Source organism: Pan troglodytes, chromosome 12 (assembly GCF_028858775.2).
Source record: "Pan troglodytes isolate AG18354 chromosome 12, NHGRI_mPanTro3-v2.0_pri, whole genome shotgun sequence".
NCBI lineage: Eukaryota > Metazoa > Chordata > Mammalia > Primates > Hominidae > Pan > Pan troglodytes.
The window spans coordinates 23,683,228-23,706,613 of NC_072410.2; the positions used below are offsets into that span (position 1 = coordinate 23,683,228).

The 23,386-nt window shown below is 37.3% G+C and overlaps 1 protein-coding gene across 16 annotated transcripts in view; it reads left to right on the forward strand.

Moving 5' to 3' along the window:
• The window catches only part of REV1 (REV1 DNA directed polymerase), an 89,475-nt gene that overhangs the window by 30,939 nt on the left and 35,150 nt on the right, over positions 1-23,386 (forward strand). For 11 of the 16 annotated variants that reach the window (XR_001715951.3, XR_008546311.2, XM_063789477.1 and 8 more), the window contains 4 exons: positions 9,468-9,636; positions 16,513-16,665; positions 19,685-20,394; positions 23,052-23,159. Coding sequence is in view for 12 of the 16 variants with exons in the window: in XM_001160264.6 (XP_001160264.2) it covers positions 9,468-9,636; positions 16,513-16,665; positions 19,685-20,394; positions 23,052-23,159 (1,140 nt within the window). In the remaining 4 variants the exon portion in view is untranslated. Of the gene's footprint in view, positions 1-7,487; positions 7,629-9,467; positions 9,637-16,512; positions 16,666-19,684; positions 20,395-23,051; positions 23,160-23,386 lie in introns of those variants that run through there. The other 5 variants (XM_063789479.1, XM_063789476.1, XM_016949097.3 and 2 more) reach the window with 3 other exon arrangements.

The window sequence follows — 23,386 nt, forward strand, 5'->3', positions numbered from 1 at the left end:
CTGCCCACCTTGGCCTCCCAAAGTGCTGGGATTACAGGTGTGAGCCACTGTGCCCGGCCTCCACACTACAAAGATCTTTCATGTTACTCTTTTATAGTCACACCCACTTCTGTTCTCCGCCTTTCCTTAACTCCTGGCAACCACTAATCTGGTCTCCATTTTTATAATTTTGTCATTTCAAGAATGTTATATAAATAAAACATACAGTATATAACCTTTTGGGGCTGGCTTTTTTCACTGAGCATAAATTATCTGTCAGGTCATCAAAATTGTTGCCTTTTTATTGTTCAGTTATATTTCATAGTGTGGTTGTACCAGTTTGTTAACCTTTCATCTGTTAGGGACATCACAGTTATTTCTTGGTAGGCTATGAACATTTGTGTATGAGTTTTTGTATGAGTATAAGAAGAGTACAGTTGTTGGTTCCCGTAATAGTTACATCTTTAGTTTTTGTAAGAAACTGCCAAACTGTTACCCAAAGTGGTTGTAGTATTTTATACTCCCACTAGCCTTGTATGAGGAATCAACTTTCTTTGCATCCTTGCCAGCATTCAGTGGTTTTCATTTTATCCATTTTAATAGATGGTGTTGTATCTCTTTGTGATTTTAATTTGCATTTGCCTCGTGGCTAATAATGTTGAACATTCTTTCATGTGTTTATTTCTTATCTTTACATCATCATTGGTGAAACATTTGTTCATGTTTTTTTCCTCATTTTCTAATTGGATTTAGTATTTTTTACTGTTTAGTTTTGATATTTCATTATATATTCTAGAGACTACTGCTTTGTCATAAAAGTGGTTTGCAGGTATTTTCTCCCAGTCTGTAGTTTTTCATCCTCTTGAAATGGTCTTTTGCAGAACGTTTTTAATTTTGATGAGATCTGATATGTCGATCTTTCCTTTTATGGATTGTGCTTGCAAGTCTAAGAACTTGTCACTTTGGTGCTAGATCCCAAATATTTTCTTCTATATTTTTAGATTTTATAGTTTTATGTTTTACATTGAAGTTAATGTTTCATTTTGAGGTTTTATAATTTTTTTTTTTTAATTTGTGGATTTCCAGTTGTTCCAACACAGTCAGTTGGGCATATTTTGGTGGATCTGTTTCTGGGTTCTCTGTTCTCTTCCACTGATGTTTGTGTCTGTTCCTTCACCAGTACCACACTATATCAAATACTGTACCTATGTGGTAAGCCTTGATATCAGGTAGAGTGATTGCTTTCACTTGTTTCTTCTTTGTCAAGATAATTCTGGGTATTCTAGGACCTACGCCTCTCTCTCTCTTTTTTTTTTTTTTTTTTTCTTGAGACAGGGTCTCACTTTATCACCCAGGCTGGAGTACAGTGGTATGATCTCAGCTTACCGCACCCTCTGCCTCCCTGGCTCAAGCGATTCTTGTGCCTCAGCTACCCGAGTAGCTGGGATTACAGGCACATGCCATGATGCCCAGCTCATTTTTTGTGTGTTTTTAGTAGAGATGGGGTTTCGCCATGTTGGCCAGGCTGGTCTCGAACTCCTGACCTTAGGTGATTTGCCTGCCTCGGCCCCCCAGAGTGCTGGGATTACAGGTGTGAGCCAGTGCACCTGACCTATATACATGTTAAAATAAGTCATTTATCCACAAAATACCTTGCTGGGATTTTGATAGGAATTACATTAAACCTGTAGATCAGTTCGGGGAGAATTGACATCTTTACTATGTTGAGTTTTCTAGTTTGCAGACCTTATATCCCATTTTATTTTTCTTTAGTTGATTGAACAGATATATTTTGGATGCTGCTTGTGGGTTAGGAACTATGTTTGAAAAGAGATAGCAGTTGATGGAGAATGTGGATTTTGTGATGAAAAAGTAATCTCTAAGCCTTAGACATGAACAGAAGAGGGTGAGTGCCAACACAGAAGAGGAAACAATTGCCTTTGGGAGTGGGAGTGAATACTTCATAAAGGAATCGAAATGTTTAGCTTGGTCTTAGATAAATAGGCATTTTCCAAATGAAAATGGAGAAAGACATTCTAGTCCTAATTCTGACCTACATTTTCAACCTCATGTTCTTAAATTTTGCTCAACAAGATTACCCTGATATTCTAGATTTGTCTTTTTACTTTTACAGTTCTGTGTTTCTGTTTGTTCTTTTGCCTCTGAGGAAAAACTCCTTCCCTCCTCACTTCTGTGAACTGGAAGTATATTCATTCATTAAGATCCAGATATAGTTAGGTTTTGCCTCCTTCCCTGTCTAAGCCAGTCCATAGTAGTAGTATTTTATATAGAGAGATATATAATTCATAGCATTATTGCTAGAAACATTTATTTTGACACCTGGGTTTTGTCTTGTGTTGTTAGGTCTTAATTCTATATTAAGTTCTTTGGCGTTAGGAAGCCTGTTTTATGTATAGTAATCCCTTGCCAAACATGGATTAGAGATAATACCTCAGGGCCTTAAATTTGCAGTTCCTTCTGCTTCCTCAGGTCTTCATCATTCAGATCTCTGCTCAAATGTTACCTTTTTACGGAGACCTTCCCTGACTTCGCCTATCTAAAACAGGTGTACTTTGCCATCCAGTCGCTCTCTAACCCCTTATCCACCTTCCTCTTCATTTATTTGCACCTAAAATGGTATTACTTGCATGACTTATTTTTGTCTCCTCAGTGGAATACAAGTGCTATCACGGGTCACAGACTTGAGTCTTGTTCATTGCCATATCTCCAGTGCCTAGAACCTTGCCTGGCACATTGTAGATACTCAATAAGTACTAGTTGAATGAATAAATAAATAACAGGTTTTGTATTTGTACATCAGAATGTTAAAATATTTTCACTCAGATGCTAAATCAACTCAGTCTTAAGGAATGGGCCACATTTGAGGCCTGCATTGTAATCTGGGAGGTAGGCTCTGGGCATGTTTATTTTTGTGAAAGCTGCCCAGGGGGAGTCAGTGCTTCAGACTTAGTGGACAGTGGTTGCACTTTAGTGGTGTGAGATTGGGACAGTTTATATGGAAAGAGGTGTTCAGGTTATTTTCTACTTCCTTTAGTACATGGGTAAAAGACCAGGTCTTTTGATTTTGGCACTGCTGAAGTTTGTGAAAAAGCAGGTGGAGGGGGGCCCGGACAAGTACTTTAGCACAATTCACAACATGAAACAAGGGGGAATATGCAAGTGTAACAGACTTATATTTCAAATAAGGATTTGTTTGAAAGCTGACAGCTTACATTGATGTTTTCTAAACATACAAATGTGGTGTTTTAGGAGAGGATTCTCTTTAATGTTGACAAGTCTAATTTTTTGGAAATAAATGCCTCCCAGATATTATTTTGTATGGATATATAATATCTCTCCTTCCATTTCCTGTGAGACTCTGATCTTGTAGATAAGAGATGGAGGAATTGAACCTCTGACATAGAAGACTTACCATATTAATTTATGCCACCTCCTGTAATTTTGCTAGTACCTGATGTGAAATTTGCACCTAGTTGGTACTCAAAAATTTGTTCCCTAAGCATTTGAAACTTTTCTTCAGTTTTTGTTTGGTTGAGTGTATCTGTGGCTTTTAGTTGATTGTGGTGACTCTGTTGGTAAGTCTGAGGTAGTTAGGGGTGAGAAGAGTCAAGAGAGTAGTATTGCTGCTGCAGAAACTGAGGGACAGGAGTCCAAAGACAGAAGGATATGCACAGTAAGTTTTCTCTGTTGCCTCATCAATAAGTTATCTTTTCTAATTCATAAGATTGTGAAACTCAAATGAAATAATGAAGATGTTGCCATGGTAGGAGCAAAGGAGGTATAAGCAGCCATTCACCTCACTTCTTTCTGTGATTTATATAGCACACTCAACAATTAATTAAGTTCTTTGGATATGCAGGATGAAATGGTGCATATAGTAAATGTTTTCTCAATAGAGATCTAGCTAGGAAAGCTTTTGTGCAAGATTTAAAAATTTTGTTTATAGAATTTGTTTTAACCAGATGAGCAAAACTTTCTATAAGCTGGGCCTACAGACGTGAAAGTGGTCTTCATATGGCTGTTTTGATGTTATATGGTGGCATTTGCTCTTGTGACATTTTACTTGTAGGGCTTTAGGTCTAAACGTGGGCTAAATTGTGGTCCTTGTATATGGCTTTTACTTTTACTGTGCTTTCAATTGTCTGTCACTATGTCTGGTTTTAGTTAAACCTCAAATTTAGTTGCATATAGAATGTTCTGCAAAATAAAACTAATAGTAGGAGTCTTGTGGAATTTTATTTATTTGTTTATTTAAGATAAGCTCTGTTGCCCAGGCTAGAGTGCAGTGGACTGATCATAGCTCACTGCAGCCCCAAACTCCTGAGCTCAACGGATCTTCCTGCCTCAGTCTCCTGAGTAGCTGGGACTAGAGGTGTGTGCCACCACACGTAATTTTTGGTTTTTTTTTTTGAGCTGGAGTTTCACTCTTGTTGCCCAGGCTGGAGTGCAATGGCGGGATCTTGGCTCACTGCAACCTCTGCCACCTGAGTTCCAGTGGTTCTCCTGCCTCAGCCTCCCAAGTAGCTGGAGTTACAGGCGCATGCCACCACATCCAGATAATTTTGTATTTTTAGTAGTGACGGGGTTTCTCCATGTTGGTCAGACTTGGTCTTGAACTCCTGACCTCAGAGGATCCACCCGCTGTGGCCTACCAAAGTGCTGGGATTACAGGTGTGACCCACTGTGCCCAGCCTTTTCTGTTTGTTTTTGTTTTTGTTTTGTTGTGGATTTTTTTTTTTAAAGACGGATCTTGCTGTGTTGCCTAGGTTGGTCTCAAACTCATGGCCTCAAATGATCCTCCTGCCTCAGCCTCCCAAATCTTTCAAATTACAAGCATGAACCAGGAGGTCGAGGTTACAGTGAGCTATGATAGAGCCATTGCAGTCTAGCCTGGGTGACAGAGCCAGACCCTGTCTCTAAATAAAAAATAAAAAGGCAAAGAACAATGAGGAGAAAAGCACTCACTCTGACATTTCAAAACAGTGACATCGATTGTAAAAATTTGGAGGATAGAATTTCCCTGAATCTAGTTTTGTTTTGTTTTGATTTTTTTTTTTTTTTTTTGAGACAGAGCCTCACTCTGTCACCCAGGCTGGAGTGCAGTGGCGTGATCTTGGCTCACTGCAACCTCCGCCTCCCAGGTTCAAGGGATTCTCCTGCCTCAGCCTCCTGAGTAGCTGGGACTATAGGCGCGTGTTACCACGCCCAGCTGATTTTTGTATTTTTAGTAGGGACGGGGTTTCATCATGTTGGCCAGGCTGGTCTCGAACTCCTGACCTTGTGATCCGCCTGCCTCGGCCTCCCACAGTGTTAGGATTATAGGTGTGAGCCGCCATGCCTGGCCTGTTTTGATTTTTTATTTTCTGTTTATTCTTTGCTAGTACATCAAGGACATTCTTGAAGGAGTATATACTGAAGGGTGGGCAACAAGAGAAGGATTTGTAGGAGGGATTATGAATTGCAAAATTTAATGTTTTGTGTGAATAGAGAGCAGCTTTAGCTCTAGAGCTCCTTCTTGCTTCCCGGTTTGGGGTAAGAAATGGTAAAAATAATACTGATAATATTATTAAGAGCTGACACATAATTCTTTTTTTTTTTTTTTTTTTTTTTTTGAGACGGTCTTGCTCTGTTGCCAGGCTGGAGTGCAGTGGCACAATCTCAGCTCATTGCAACCTCTACCTCCTGGGTTCAAGCGATTCTGCTGCCTCAGCCTCCTGAGTAGCTGGGACTACAGGCACGTGCCACCACGCCCAGCTAATTTTTGTATTTTTAGTAGAGACGGGGTTTCACCATGTTGGCCAGGATGGTCTCGATCTCTTGATCTCGTGATCCCTCCCCCTCGGCCTCCCAGAGTGCTGGGATTACAGGTGTGAGCCACTGCACCTGGCCACATAATTTTTACTATATGCAAGTTACTTTTCTCAGTAATTTATAATTTTTAGCTCTTAATTCCCACAGAAGTCCTTTGAGACACTATTATTATCCCCAGTTTACATGTGAGGAAACTGAGGTTCTGAGAAGTTACATAACTTGCCTGAAATCCACGTAACTAGCAAATGATGGAGCCAGGATTTGACCTTAGTCATTCCTGCTTTGGAGTCTGTCCTCTTAATACATTATATGGCGTCTCTAATTTGTGAGTGAGTGAATAAGTGTTTTGAGATTTTAAGTATTTATACCACTTGTACTCCACTTTTGCTGGAGGGTGGATTCTAGGCAGGAGTCTGTGATGCATTGAGGATGTTAATGAATTTAGCAAATACTCACTGAGCACCTGCTTTATGTCAGGGATATGAAAGTGCTTGACAGACAAGGTTCCTGCCTTCAAAGAGCATATGTTCCAGGGGGGAATCTGACAGTAAACAAGTAAACAAACAGACGTGGTAATTTCAGATTATCAGTGCTATGGAGAAAGTTAACTGTTACAGTACATTGCAGAGATGGGTTCTGTAGGCAGTGTGTCACACAATGTTTAATGTCATATAGCTTTCATGATGTTGGATATTATCTCCCCCTTTTTTTTTCTTTTCCTTTTTTTTTTTTTTTTTTTAGACAGGCTCTGGCTCTGTCAACCAGGCTGGAGTGCAGTGGTGCAACCTCAGCTTACTACAAACTCTGCCTCTCTGGCTCAAGGTAACCACTTCAGACTCCCTAGTAGCTGGGACTGCAGGCACACACCACCACACCTGGTTAATTTTTTTCCATATTTTGTAGAGACAGGGTCTCACTTTGTTGTCCAGGCTGGTCTTGAATTCCTGAGCTCAAGCAGTCTGCCCACCTTGGCTTCCCAAAGTGCTGGAATTACAGGTGTGAGCCACTGTGCTTGGCTCCCAATTTTTTTTCTAATTAACCCCACATCTGCTGAATTAAAGGAGAGTGTTAAATACAAAAATGAATTTATTATGCGAATCTGCAGTTATCGTGTATGTTCTTTTGGACTTGTAATAAGGGAGTATGTTCTAGTATTGAAGAAATAGAACCAGAGAGGAATACTGCTGTAAAAATTTAAAAAAAAAAAATTCAAAATAGGGTAGCTTCCAGCGACCATGCATGCCAAGAGTTAGCATGCCAGCCTGTTGGACCTGACAAAGTGGTCCCTGGCTGCTGTCCATAGTGCACTATTGGCAGGTCTGTTTTTGTTGAAACTTTGGGTCACCATGTGTCAGCCTATGTATATTGTCTTCTGTCATTTTTTTTTTCGTAGAGTCTAGGGCAGGATCCTGAGGTCATATACATTACTCGAAAGGAGTTCTAGTGTGATCATAGTTTATAATAATAGCAGTTTTCATATTGAGTGACCTCTACATGCCAGACTAATTTCATTGTAACAGCTTTGTTTATGGAGAAAGAGGAGAAAGCCTAAAGAAGTTAAACAACTTCTCCAAAGTCACACAACTCAGGAGTGTGAAAGCTAAGATTAAACTCAGATCGGTCTTATTCCATAGTTTATGTGATCTTGCCTTTTAACTAGATTGGTTTTCATGCTTCACTTCACACTGAAGAATATGTAAGAGCTTTCAGAAGTGAACTTCAAAGAGCCCTCTTAACTTCATCCAGTAGAAGGGCAATGTATTTTCCAGTTCCAAATTTCTGGAGTAATTAGTTTTCAAAGAGCAGCTAGTAGACGGGTGAGTACTTTATGAGTATGTATATGGAAAGTTAATGTGTTCTTGACGTGTCTTTTTATTCGGTAAAGGACAGCCATTTTCTATTTAAGTCATTAAATAGAATTAGTTTAGGAAAGTTACAGATTAACTTGCAAATTAATTTTTTAGATTTCTGTGATTTCATTGGATTTGGTGCCCATATTAATGCATTGTAATGTAGCCTTTAATTTGATACTTCTCACTGTTGTTTTATAAGATCAGCCAGGTTCTTTAATGTTAGAGAAAGAAACTGAACTGTAGATTCCTGACTGGCTAGCTGTTTAATTTCTACTGTTTCACATTAAATCACTCTGATGCTGTAGTTCAGTTTTTAACTTAACCTTAACCCTGAAAACTTCCATTATTAATTTTGAATTCATTTTGTTTAAAAGGATGCTTTTAAATCTCTTTGTATGACACTGCCCAGTTTGGTAGCTGCTAGTAACATGTGTTAAGCACTTGAAATATGGCTATTCTAAATTGAGATGCGTTGTAAATGTAAAATACCCACTGGATTCCAGAGATTTAAGAAGAAAAAAGAAAGTAAATATCTCAGATTTTTTCTGTTGATTACATGTTGAAATAATATTTTGGATATATTGGGTTAAATAAAATTAATTTCACCTTTTTACTGTTTTTAATGAGGTTACTAGAAAATTTTTATTTATGTGGCTTGCATAATATTTTCTACTGAATAGTGCTGATATTTGTAATCAGTAATGTCAAATTTTGTGCTGTAAAATTTAGACAAACCTGGTATGTCTGTATGTGCTGTTAGTTTTTTATCTTCTAGAAACTAAAGCTCACCTAATTATTGTCATAATGAAAATGTTTATTTAAATACTTGGACCTATATTGCTTGGGATTAAGCTTGCGATAAGCCACATGTGGAAACTCCCCCTGGGTACAGCTGTTGTTAGGGGAGGTGTGAGTTAGAGCATTCATTAGGATGATAGGTGAAAGAAAGAGAACAGTGATGATTAATGTGATGCTAGTAATGCAGGCCATAATACGACTTTAGTGAATCAGACATTTCTTCTTAGGGGGAAGCATAAGTCACATTGTGTCTTTAAGATATTTTCTTAAAATATTTCCCATATTTAAGACATATAAGATATTTTCTGTAGTTTTATTAAGAATAAATCATTTGAAACAAAATTGAAAAAAATTGGTGTTTCTTGGTTTGCAGTCTTTTTTGTTTTGCTGGACTTTATTTTTTGGCCTTAATGAAATTTCATATTAGGGAACTGGATAATATTTACTATTTGATTAAGTTTTAAGATATTTTCTTAAATAAAAATAAAAATTATAAAGCTTTCTAGAAGTAAAATCTACTAATAAGCCCTACAGTAAGTCTCATTTATAGTAAATATGAGTAACTATTATTTATCTGACTCCTCTTGTATACTCTGGAGGAGTGGAAGGATTAGTCTTTGTAAAATGATTCATAAATGGGTTTATAGTTGTTAATTTTTAAAAACACAATATCAAGGTCATATGCTAAGTATAGTAAAAAATGTAAAAATATTTGTACTGTTATTAGTATTTGATTTATTACTTGAGGTCCCTATTTGCTCTGCTAGGCACTTCTCAGATGTTTTTGTGTTAGTTGGTTGTCTGGCAGCCAGGGAAGGAGGATGTACTAAAGCAACATAGCTTTCTCACTTTGTGATTTACCTCCCAGCTTTGTTTACTGGCAACACAGCCAAGGAGAAGGTGAACCAATGACATTCTTAAAGTTGACCTATTTAAGGAGTTATTCATTAGGGTTCTACTTCTTACACATAAGACTCTTAATATATTTTAATATAAATTTTGCAGATCCTTCCGCTGAGGAATTGAGAAAACTAATGATGTTGCATGGAGGTCAATACCATGTATATTATTCCAGATCTAAAACAACACATATTATTGCCACAAATCTTCCCAATGCCAAAATTAAAGAATTAAAGGGGGAAAAAGTAATTCGACCAGAATGGATTGTGGAAAGGTAAGTTTAATTTATTAAATTTAATTAATAAATTTTTAAAGTTAGAATACTTTTTATTTATTTATTTTTTTGAGATAGGGTCTCGCTTTGTCACCCAGGCTAGAGTGCAGTGGCATGATCATGGCTCACTGCAGCCTCAACCTCCCAGGCTCAAGCAGCCCTCCCATCTCAGCTTCCAGAGTAGCTGGGACTACAGGCATGCGCCACCACACCTGGCTGATTTTTTGTAGAGATGGGTTTCACCATGTTGCCGAGACTGGTCTCAAACTCAAACAGTCCTCCAGCCTTGGCCTCCCAAAGTGCTGGGACTACAACCACTGCGCATGGCCTTTCTATTTCTTTTATAAAATTGTAACTAATATATTGCCTCCTGATTGACAGGGTGAAAAATAATGTCTTAAACAACACTACTGTTTAAGCTCATGTTGATAATACTATAGCCTAGGATTTGGCATCCTAATAAAAGTAGCATGTTAATGTGTTTGCCAGGAATTAGGGGTGATGACTCAGGAAAGTGTCAGGAAGCAGTTATGGGAGAAGGTGGAGCAAGCGTGTTATTCAACAAATATATGTGCACCTCTTAAAGACTAGGCAGTGTTCTGTGTTCTTGGGAAATAACAATGAACAAAGCAAAGATCCCTTCACTACCTCATGGAGTTTATATTCTGTTGGGAGAGAAAGAATGAGTAATGTATGAGTACATTATACCATGTTGTCTATCACATAGGTTTTTAGCATGGTAATACATCAAGATAATGTGGACCTAGAATGCTAGGAGTAGGGGGAAAGGAGGGAGTACAGTCGCAGTATTATTTACTGTTTTTTAATGATTATATCGTGGTTTCTCTGCTGTTGGTTTGGAAATGATAAGTTGTAAATCAGTGGTGACCATTCATATTGACTTCCTAAGTTTAAATATGTCATCTGAAACCTTGGAGATGAGCTAAAACTTAAGTGGTTTATATTTTTAAATGACATGAGGTATGTAATACATATGAGCAATTACTGATTTATAAAAGAAGTAAAATATTAAAGTAGTAATTTTATGTATGGATAGATTATAATCAGTGTATGAGAGATTGCGTATCTTTTTAAGTCAGTTGCTGAATTTTTTTTCTAGTTCTTGCTTTTACTAGTTATAACACCCTCCATTAACTGTTCCACAAATTAAGTATTAACTCAGTTCCTTTGTATAGTGTATTTAGCCGCATAAATTCACGGAGAAGCAGCGTGGTGGAAAAGGCTGCGCCTGGGCTCTGGAGACATACTTGGCTTCAGAACTTCCAAACTCGGCAGTTCAGTATCCATATAACCTGGTATAATTTTAGAAACTTTATGCTTGGCCGGGCATGGTGGCTCATGCCTGTAATCCCAGCACTTTGGGAGGCCGAGGTGGGCAGAGACCAGCTTGGCCAACATGGTGAAACCCTGTCTGTACTAAAAATACAATTAGCTGGGAGTGGTGGCTTGCGCCTGTAATCCCGGTTACTTGGGAGGCTGAGGCAGGAGAATCGCTTGAACCCAGGAGATGGGAGGCTCCAGTGAGCTGAGATGGTGCCACTGCACCAGCCTGGGCAACAGAGAAAGACTCCGTCTCAGGAAAAAGAAAAAAAATAAAAACTTTATGCAGTCACTCAGGACCTTGTTTCCTCATTTGTGAAAGAAGGCCAATATCTGCCTGCTGTGGTTATGTGAGAAATAAAAATCATTTGTCCATACAACCTGGCACAGTGCCTAGCATGTTGTAGAGGTGTAATATATAAGAAGCTACTGTTACTATTTTATTTTTATTCTGTAACATTAGCAATTATTAGAAAATTCCAAAAATTCAAAAGTACATTACTATCTCTAGAAAGTCAAATATATTGGCTGGGTGCGGTGGCTCATGCCTGTAATCCCAGCACTTTGGGAGGCCAAGGCAGGCAGATCACGAGGTCAAGAGATCGAGACCATCCTGGCCAACTTGGTGAAACCCTGTCTCTGCTAAAAATACAAAATTAGCTGGGCGTGGTGGCGTGCGCCTGTAGTCCCAGCTACCCGGGAGGCTGAGGCAGGAGAATTGCTTGAACCTGGGAGGCAGATGTTGCAGTAGCCAAAGGTTACAATGAGCTGAGATCGCGCCACTGCACTCCAGCCTGGCGACAAAGTGAGACTCTGTCTAAAAAAAAAAAAAAAAGTCAAATAAATAACATTTTACATATTAAGGATTTTTTAAACCTGGAGGGATAAAGTCAAAGGCTCGTCCCTATAACATCCCACTGATTCCTTCCTTTGCACTGTGGTCTCATGACCTAACCACTGTCTATCAATGATATAGTATTGATTAAAATGGCTTTTAGGTATGTGTCTCTTCAAAGGACTTGGTCTTAGTATATGAAGTTGGATCACTCAGAGTTGAGCTGTGTTGTCACTAGAGCTAGAGTTTTTATCTGGGGGCAATAGTTAGGCTTTGGAGGGAATGGGGAATTTCTGTGGACAGGAGGAGAGTTGAGGGGAAAGGGATCTTGCTGGGGGGAATTGATTTACTTAGAAAATGGTGTTTTCCGGCCGGGTGCGATAGCTCATGCATGTAATCCCCCCACTTTGGGAGGCCAAGGTGGGTGGATCACGAGGTCAGGAGTTCAAGACCAGCCTGGCCAATATGGTGAAAGCCTGTCTCTACTAAAAATACAAAAATTAGCCAGGCATGGTGTTGGGTGCCTGTAATCCCAGCTACTCAGGAGGCTGAGGCAGGAGAATTGCTTGAACCTGGGAGGTGGAGGTTGCAGTGAGCCGAGATCACGCCACTACACTCCAGCCTGGGTGGTAGAGCGAGACTGTCTCAAAAAAAAGAAAAAGAAAAGAAAATGCTATTTTCCATTACAGTTGCTTGTTTTGCACGTGTTCTTTTTGCCAGATGCGCCTAGGGAGATCATAAGATAGAAAAAGCAACTTAGATAGTTAAAATTCACTTTAATGGATTTTATCTTAGTCTGGACTGAGGTTTAATCATTTGTCTTTAAATAATTAAGAGTGATTTTGGACAGCATGATTATATATCCTATGGGCCTCATTTTGTATTTGAGGAGACAGGGCCAGTGGGGCTCACTGACTTGCCCAAGAACAGAGTAGGTTTTAGAGTCCAGGTGTTCTGAATCCTGTTTGTGTCCTCTTTTTACCATTTAATTAAGCTTTTTATAGATGGCCCATGTGGAAATGGATCAGTGTTGGCATATATCTTAAATGCCAGGAGTCCATTATGTCATTGTAACAGGGAATCCTTTTGGTTAAATCATGGCACTGTTTTTATTCACACTCTAATCCCTGGTTGATGTCTTCTTAGCTGTGTTTTAATGAGATTTTATTATACTTAAAAATTTTAACATGTATTAGCTATTTAATAAACGTTACATACTCTTCTGAATAATTAGTTTTTGTTTTTATTCGAGCAGTTTGAAAAGGAACTGCCACTTGTAAGTATGTGGGGTGTTGCTTTAATTTCAGTTCCCTGATGTCTGTATGTCAGTAGATCTGAGTTAATGTAGGCATGGTTATAGGGCCCTGACTTTGAAGAGGCAAGGGAATCCTTTCATGAGGAGCCTGTGTACATTAAAGTGTGAAATTATTTTACTAAAACCTTTGTTTTGTAAATCTCACACTTGTACATAGTGTATTAAAAGTAATGGTTTAAAAAATTTTTGTCACAGTCTTTGTCTTGAGACAATTTTACCTTGAAATTTGAAGTGTGGAATAGATGAGAAGCTGCTATGACGTACCCCACTGGCCCACCAAACCTGAGGAGTGTCATGGAGCATAATTTAAAAATATTGTCCTAAGTTGCTACAGATTGTTCTTGTTTTTGTTGTTCTTGATTTTGTGTTGATCCTTGTAGATTGAGAACCTTGTAGCTTGGGTTTTTTATATTTGTATATCCCGTGATTAGATGGTCACATAGATCTGTTGGGAGTTGAGACAGAATGATAATTTATTGTTCTGGTTCATGCCAGCTCAATGGGATCTACTAGTAGGACTTTCAGTTTATCTTTTCTTTCTAAACTCTCAAACCATATACGTTTGTCATGTGCTTACATATGAGTCAAAACTTTGGTTTCTAATTACATTCAGTGTTAATATTAGAGTGCTTATGCAACTCATTTAAATAAAAGTTGATTGCAATTTTATCTCTCATGAGTTTTTTTTGCCATTCCTTGTGTTTTTTTTGTTGTTGTTGTTCTGCCTAAACGCAGAGGCTGTAGGACAAAGCAAGAGTAAGACTTCCCAAAATAGATGAATATTTCACTTGCTATGACTGTGTTTTGATTCGTTGTATAGAATGTAAACTCTTTCATATATATATCAGAATATAGTTTCAATGTACATGAAAAAACTCGTGTATAAGGAAACCGTGTAGTATTATCTTTTGGATAAAGATGGATTTTTTTATTATCCTTTCCTTTTGGTTTTGAAAGAATAGTAGAAAATGTCAGTACAGTTCCTTTGCGCTTAGAACAAGAGGGGAAATTAGTAAATGTGAGAAATTAATCCCAGAGAGATTTTTAAAAAGGTCTTATACAAATATGCTTTCAGATAATGTTTCTGTCTATATATCTATAGATAGATAAATGGGTAAGCAGGGGTAATTAGGAGTATACAACTGATAGATAGTGGTTTAGGCTTCAAATTATAACTGACATTACTTCACGAACATTACTGTAGTGCATTGGGCTTTAATTCTTTTTATTGAGTATCTCTGAGGATATCTGATTTGAGACTTGCAGTATTTAAATTGGCTGTCTAATTTTGTAGCAGTCTCCATGGACTGACTTATGTAAGCCTAAGAATTCTGTGGGTGGCCACATGGCTCTTGTTAGGAGCTGGATAAGGCCTGACACCCTTGTATATGATCAGTGCTGACCATAGAGAGTACCTGTAGAGTCTGCATCACTCCAGCATGCTGTCAGTAGGGCAGGAAAAGCGAGAATGATCATAGGGCATTTTGTTCCTTGCACTTTTGGTTTTACCTGAGATGTGCAGCTGGCACAGTGGGTGTAGTTTCACTCTCTACTTGTCTCTTAGTTATAGCTATCTATGATAAAGGATGGAAAGCTAAGGTTAGGATTTTATTTCAGGTATTAAGTAGCTGTACTTCTTTTGGTGGGGGAAGCAAGTGAGTTTGATATACATAATACCACAGAACAAAGATTTATAGTTAGGCAATTGAGACGAACTATTAAAGGAAGAAAAGGGCTGGGCGCGGTGGCTCACGCCTGTAATCCCAGCACTTTGGGAGGCAGAGGCGGGTGGATCACGAGGTCAGGAGATCGAGACCATCCTGGCTAACACGGTGAAACCCCGTCTCTACTAAAAAAAATACAAAAAATTAGCCGGGCGTGGTGGCAGGCGCCTGTAGTCCCAGCTACTCGGGAAGCTGAGGCAGGAGAATGGCGTGAAGCCGAGGTCGCGCCACTGCACTCCAGCCTGGGTGACAGAGCAAGACTCCGTCTCAAAAAAAAAAAAAGGAAGAAAAGTTGGTTTGAGGAAGAATAAAGTAAAAAATAGTCGAATTTTAGGGTTTCAATTCTAATATTTGAATGTAACCTGAAATTTTGAATGTATTTTGAATGTAACCTGAATTTTGGTAAAACATTTAGCCTGGTCATAAATCCATTTGGTTACATGTCTTGCGACTAGTATAGTATGTTCTTTACCATCATAATTTAATAGTTATAGCATTTGATATAGGTTAAGGTACTTTAGGTAGAATTGTTAAATATATATTGACACAATTATATAAAGGACATACTCTGTATCATATATAGTTCCGTTTTTAGAATCTGTTAGTATGTTTTCCTGTATTCCAAGTTGTTGACTCAGTTATTTTTAATTAGTATTCTGTAAGCCAATTCAGTCATTTCTTAAATGATTGTTTTTTAAAAAGTTTTGTGTGACACCATTTAAGAAAATGAAAATGTCAAGTCTTGGATTTATGAGACAATAAGAAACATATTTTTATCATGTTATTTATCAGTCTTTTTCTAAATAACTGAGGGATGATTCCTTGGTATATATTTTAGGTTTAAAATCCAGAGGTTGTTTTGAAATATTTTCTAATGTTAAAGGAGCTTGTTTTGAAATTTGGATGATAGCATAAGTATATTGATTGGTTATTTTTAAATTTGAAGTGAAATGATAATTTTAAAGGTAGAGTAGCCATATATAACTCAGTTTATTAGCAAGAAAATGTCAGTTTTAGATACTGCAATCAAATTAGTTTTAGTTCTGAAGTACAAAAGGAAGCAGACATTTGGGAACTTCAGTTACAGTGCTAGTACCACCTAGCGTTATAACACTGGTGTTCCCCTGGATTTGAGTGGTGTTGTGTGATATGCTGTGAGGATGTACATGGTAGTTTTGGCCCTTGTAGAGTTCATATCTTCAAATGGTCTTGGCTCTTAACCATTCTTGTATACATAAAAATAGTATAAATTATTACTCTTGAAGTTGAGATTCTTTATTTTGTCCTATATTTTTATTTTACAGTTTCTGACATGAATTTGGAAATTGAGCATCCTTATTCAGTTTATTTATCCTGGAAAACCTTAATAGATGAGATTTTGATGAAGTCTTGATGATTCTCTGTTAACTGTTGACAGGGTGGTAAATACTAAAGTCATGAGGTTTAAAATATTGACTAGTTCAGCTCTGTGCTTGCAGTTTTTCCCCACTCTAAGATCATATTGTATTAGGACCACTAAAACCGAGCAAGAAGGAATAAACTAGGAAAACAGATGACCTGTTGTTGGTGAAATACTGTATCTTTAAGGACATTGATTATTTTTCATGAAGCTCATTGTCACCAAGTATGGAACTCTAAATTGGTGTTGCTTTTTGTTTCAGCATCAAAGCTGGACGACTCCTCTCCTACATTCCATATCAGCTGTACACCAAGCAGTCCAGTGTGCAGAAAGGTCTCAGCTTTAATCCTGTATGCAGACCTGAGGATCCTCTGCCAGGTCCAAGCAATATAGCCAAACAGCTCAACAACAGGGTGTAAGTTTGTCTAGTTGGGGATTACTGCAAAGCTGGTTGGTTTTTTTTGTTTTTTTTGTTTTTTTTAAGATGGAGTTTTGCTCTTGTTGCCGAGGCTGGAGTGCAATGGTATGATCTCGGCTCATTGCAACCTCTGCCTCCCAGGTTCAAGTGATTCTCCTGCCTCAGCCTCCCGAGTAGCTAGGCTTACAGGCGTGTGCCACCACGCCTGGCTAATTTTTGTATTTTTAGTAGAGACGGGGTTTCACCATCTTGGCCAGGCTGGTCTCGAACTCCTGGCCTTGTGATCTACCTTCCTTGGCCTCCCAAAGTGCTGGGGTTACAGGCATGAGCCACCACGCCTGGCCACAAAGCTGGTTTTTAGCAGTGAGCATGGCCCCTGCTCTGTTACAGTCAGACAGAAGCAGATACAAACCCTGGCCATTCACTTATAATAAACATGTTGAAATATGTGTGTATGAGTGTCTTATCTAAAAATGAATTATTTTTATGATGATAATTTCATAAATGTAAGTAAGTTTTTACAATCATACTGGTTTCTCACCTTAAACTAGTGGATCTTAATTGTTAATAAGTTTTTTCATGGATTTTCATGAAAGTAATTATTTCCTCACAAGTAATTTGCTGTATTGCTTTCTCAAAAATGGAACTAACTGCACCAGCTATATTTTTGTTGTGTTCCATGCATAGAAAGACAATGAAAATGTTAATATTTCTGGGTTATTTTTGAAAAATTCAAAATTCATAACATTCTAAATATGTAAATATATAAATGGAAGTTTAGTTGGTGACCCTTGGTTATAGAATTGAAAGTGAATCTAGACTTTATTCCATGTGGCTGCTTTTTTTTTTTTAATATTGATTTAAGCTTTTAATTGCAACCCTGGATAAATTGGTTTCACAGTTAATTGGTGGGTTGCCTTACCTTGTATATCAGGTGGTTCATTATGGTTAGCCTTCTCTTTATTTATTAAATTGCTTGCTTTGGGAGTTGGATATATTTTTTTTCGAAAACACCAGGAGTCTAATTAATCTGAGAGGATCCAGTATCACTGCCTTCTGTAATTTTTGTTGCCATTTGTTAATTTAACTTGTACTCACAAGCATATTCAAATATTTTTCATGTTACCTGTAGCTTTTAATTTTTTTTAATGTGCTATCAAGGTATATAGCAAATAATACCAGAAAACCTTTTCACAGAATACGTAGCTTTAGCTTTCTTTTCTTACCCACATTAATAAAAGTAGAAAATAGATATGTTTTTTCAAAATCTTCTTTGTGACACTTTAGGAAGAAATTACCTTTTAGATTTTACTTCTTAATACATTTATGTCATTGCCTAAAAAATGTATCTCTACCCGTGATATTTCCAGTACAGCTACTTTGCAAATGTCCATTTGTCTAGGCTGAGAAACTATAGTACAGCAAGAATGTATGTTAACAATGTATTTTCCTGCCAATATATGGCTTTCTGTTGCATGTGTTGCTATAATGCATGTAAAGGGTCTGAATGTTTTTGACACAAAACTAGATGTAAGACTTTCTGACGTACATCACTTTTGTTGTTTTCTGGGGTTTTTTGGGGGGGTATATGCAGTACATTTTGTACATTTCTTTGAAATGCTCATCTGTGACTTCTTGCTCCCTTGCATTCTGTTTATCTCAAGAGGCTGAACTTTCTCTGCATGTGACAAATTAGGTTTTCTTTTTTTCTTCTTCTAATCATATCTACTTTGTCTTTTTCCCCATCACTGGCGTGATCATCTGTGAGCATGGCATCTACTCAGAGTTGCCTGTCACATTCCATATGATGTTTAGCCAGAGCCTGAGCTAACCCAGAAATGGGTGATCATCCAGCTTGTGGGACTTTTCTGTGTAGTCAGGCTCTCATTACTAATAAACCAAGTTGGTATTAGGGTGAGGGGCTTTAGGTGGAACCTGATAATACTGTGGTAATTTCACCTGTGGCTTACTACTCTGTAGGGCAGCCCTTCATCTGGAGCCTGCACTGTAATTGAATTAATGCTGTGGACATTTGGACATTCCTAAGTAGAATGAATTACTGCTTTGTAATTCAGGTTTTTGTTTTTGTTACTTAGATGATTCTCGTGAATGCATTTCTAAACAAACGTCTAGGGGAGCCAGGATGTGACTTTAGCATAACATTTGTCATAGGTTCTGCATTTATAAAGCTGTCATCAGGAAACTTGGTCCAGATTGCCTTGTACCACCCTGGCATCTAAATATGCATTTCTTAGAAATGAAGTGCAATTTCCCTTGTCAGTAAGGCAAGCGTCCTTATTTTTCTAGGTGTAAATTTTACTGAATTACCCCCACACATTGACATGGCTTTACTTTTTGTCTATTTGTGCAACAATTAGCTCATTAATAGGTTAATCAATATAGTCAGTTTTTTTCCTACTGAAACCATCTGGTTTCGTATTAGATTTAATGTGTTGAATAGTACCTTTCATAAAAACTAAAACTAGGAATAAGAATTCAAGTAAGGTTTTTAAATCCATTTTTATGAAAGTTATTTGTAGTATATTAATTCAGCAGATATTTATTGACCATGTAGTAAATGCCAAGCACTGTGCTTCAGAACTGGGTATTTAGAGCTTATAGATTCCAATTAATTTTTTATGGGAAAAATAACTGAAAAGTTTTTTGGGTTTTTCTTCAGCCATGAGAAATGTTCTATTTTATTTCTTCTTTGGGACTATCTGAAGTGAAAATAAAAAACAAACAAAAAACACCTAAAGGGCTGTTAATATTCTAGAATTTTTCTAGTTATCTTGCTACTTTTGCAAAGAATGATCTTTTGTCAAATCAGAATATAAAGTTTGTGGTTTAAGTTTCAGGGTTTTTTTTTTTTCATTGTCAATATTCAATATAATAATTTTCTGTTTTTAAAGGGGGAAATACCAAACTGTGTACCACTAAGAAAATGATGAAATGAAAAAATTGTTTTAACCTAAAAGTCAGATATTATTAACTCAAAAATTTTTTCCTGCTTTAGAAATCACATCGTTAAGAAGATTGAAACGGAAAATGAAGTCAAAGTCAATGGCATGAACAGTTGGAATGAAGAAGATGAAAATAATGATTTTAGTTCTGTGGATCTGGAGCAGACCTCTCCGGGAAGGAAACAAAATGGAATTCCGCATCCCAGAGGGAGCACTGCCATTTTTAATGGACACACTCCTAGCTCTAATGGTGCCTTAAAGACACAGGATTGCTTGGTGCCCATGGTCAACAGTGTTGCCAGCAGGCTTTCTCCAGCCTCTTCCCAGGAGGAGGATAAGGCTGAGAAGAGCAGCACTGATTTCAGAGACTGCACTCTGCAGCAGTTGCAGCAAAGCACCAGAAACACAGACGCTTTGCGGAATCCACACAGAACTAATTCTTTCTCATTATCACCTTTGCACAGTAACACTAAAATCAATGGTGCTCACCACTCCACTGTTCAGGGGCCTTCAAGCACAAAAAGCACTTCTTCAGTGTCTACTTTTAGCAAGGCAGCACCTTCAGTGCCATCCAAACCTTCAGACTGCAATTTTATTTCAAACTTCTATTCTCATTCAAGACTGCATCACATATCAATGTGGAAGTGTGAATTGACTGAGTTTGTCAATACCCTACAAAGACAAAGTAATGGTATCTTTCCAGGAAGGGAAAAGTTAAAAAAAATGAAAACAGGCAGGTCTGCACTTGTTGTAACTGACACAGGTAGATACTTATTAAAATTGTCTTCTTAAGAAACAGTCATGCTTGATCATTTTGCTCTTATGCTATTATTGGTATTTCTGGTCAATATGAAGTTCTCATAAAAGTCTCTAAGTATGTCAAATCATGTAAGTTACAGTAAGCATAACATAGAAAGCTAATTTATTAAAATATTTTTAAAACAATTAGATATAATTGTGGCTGACTGAAAATTTTCAGAGAATTTAAACAGTAAGATGGTTGGGATTCTGAGCATTCATTCCTCACGTAGACCTTATCAGTTGGTGAAGTTTTGAACTGTGTTAATATAACATCTATCCAGTGCTTAAACTCCTGTAAGAATGAAATTGGTTTGATAAGAGTAATTGTTAATTTCTAGAAGCTTGCATCATAATGATTTTTTAATTAATTTTGACATAGAGCTGTTGTAATTAACAGTGGTAAACTTTCAGTGAGATTATTTCACATCTAAGTACATTGGTTCGTTGTATTTTGTTTTTTAATACTTTTCTTGTCATCAAAAACAAATGCACACACAGTAGCAGACTGTTTTTCTGGGCCAGTCATTATAAATTAGTATCTGGTTTGAAATTTTAGTTCCTTTTACAGATTATAGGATTTTTTTATGGGGAGAGACCTCAGAGATTAATACTATAATTTACAGCTGTGGAAACTGAGGTATAGAGAGAAGCTCATGGTTCTGTCCTAGAAAGGGATAGAGACTCTATGTGGGGTGTTTTCTGTTATGTTTTACTGAGTTTGATGTATTTCTATGTGCTTTTAGTCAAAAAATGCTTTTTGGTACTTATGAAATATTTCAGAATAATATAGATACTAGATTATCCTTACATCATGTCTTGGCCTTGTTACCTGAAGGTTATTTAATTCTTAATGCTTCTAAGAACTATGATTAATTAGTTCTGTGAATGGGAATAAAATGAGAAATTTTGTTATTGTATGAAAGCATTTGGTAGATACTGGCTTATGCATTCTGTACTACTTGAATGTTTAAAAGCGTTATTTTGAGTTGTTTGCATTATGTTTATATGATATTTTGAAAAATACTTTTATACAGCAGAATTGTGATTAAGATTATTTTATGAATCATTTCTTGAGATAATATAGAGGGTAGTAAGGAAGTATCTGGCTTTGGAGTTAGATAGTTTAGCATGAATCTAAATCCTTACTCTGCCACTCTTATGCTGCAGGACTATGGGCAAGTTAGTTCACCTCTCTGAGTCTTAGTTTTCTTTGTGAATAGAAGTGATAGATAGTCCATGATGTTTGCCTCATGGGGTTGTGAGCTTAAGAATACATGAGCAGGCTGGGCACAGTGGCTCATGCCTGTAATTCGCACACTTTCGGAGGCCGAGGCAGGAGGATTGCTTGAGCCCAGGAGTGCAAGACCAACCTGGGCAACACAGTGAGACCGTGTCTCTACCAAAAAGAAAAAAAAAAATTAGCTGGGCGTGGTGGCACGCACCTGCGGTCTCAGCTACTTGGGAGGCTGAGGCGGGAGGATTGTTTGAGCCCTAGGGGTTGAGGTTGCAGATCGCACCACTGCACTCCAGACTGGGCAGCAGAGTGAGACCCTATCTCAAAAAAAAACACAAAAAGTTGGGGGAGAATTAGGTACATGCTATCACAGTCACAGTTTGGTAAATGGAGTGGTCCAAAACTGTTAGGGGATATCTGTTTTTGGAAGCCTATTATAAAGACTGACCCTCAGTACTAATATTTTTAAGCCTGAGAAAAACTCCTTTATGAGATCAGAACTTTTTACAAGCCCAGGGTTCTTTTTCCAGGATTTGTGTATCTTAGAGGACCAGACGAACAGGCTAAGGATGAGACTGATAATAGAGGAAAGCTCTGCTTGTGCCTGGATTAGGGTTAAAATGACCCTGATGAATCTCTTTGTAGCTCAGGATGATTAGAAGCTTTTGTCCTTAGGTGAGGACACTCACCTTTATCTCCTTAAATGTGGTATATGTCATTCAGCTCTGATCTTTAATAGTATTTAATGGCATAAGGATAAAAATGTACAAATTTACATTTTATAGACTGTTTTTCAAGTACTTAGAACAGCAACATGGTAGTTTAAAGGCTCTGAAATCAGACTGCTTGAGACAGAATCACAGCTCAACCATTTAATAATAGGCTATGTGACTTAAACTTTTAGTCTACAAGATGGAGATGATACGATTACCTACCTCATAGTTGTGAGAATTTAAATAAATACATACACATAAACCTCTTAACAGCAGTGCCTGACACCTACCAAGCACTGGATAATAGTAGTCACTTTTATTGTTGTTATTTTATCCAGGCGCGTTTGTAGATTGCATGGAATAGTGATCATCAAAAAAAGTTTTACTTAGCTTCATGTAACTAAATGTATGCCAACACCTTTGTATTTTTATAAAATAATCAGCACAATGAAATAATTTTAAGATGCACTTTTTGACAAACTAATTAGAGACTTAATTAAATTTGGCTTCTCTTGAGGTGATAGAAATAATTTGTACTCAATTCTGGTTTTTTAAAAAGACTCCATTCTGGGTGTAAGCATGTTTTAAATATAATTTCTAAAATTAACTAGACCTGATGTTTTAAATAGTAAAAATTAGCTTGGGGTTTGAATGCTGTCTTTTTCCTTCTAGGAGATATGTCAGTATTGAATTCTCCCAGACATCAGAGCTGTATAATGCATGTTGATATGGATTGCTTCTTTGTATCAGTGGGTATACGAAATAGACCAGATCTCAAAGGTCTGTATTCTTGCTTATGTTTTAAGAAAACTGATATATTGTTATAAATATATATTCAAAGAGATTACAAAATCTTTTTTTAAAAAATTCTGATTTTCCTTGGGAAAATCGGTTCTTCCAAATTTTCTATATTCGATTATCAGGGAAGGTATAGGGAAATTAGAGTTTTTCTTTCTCCCTATAGGGATCTTCAGGGAAGAATATTCATCTTCAGCTGAAGGATATGT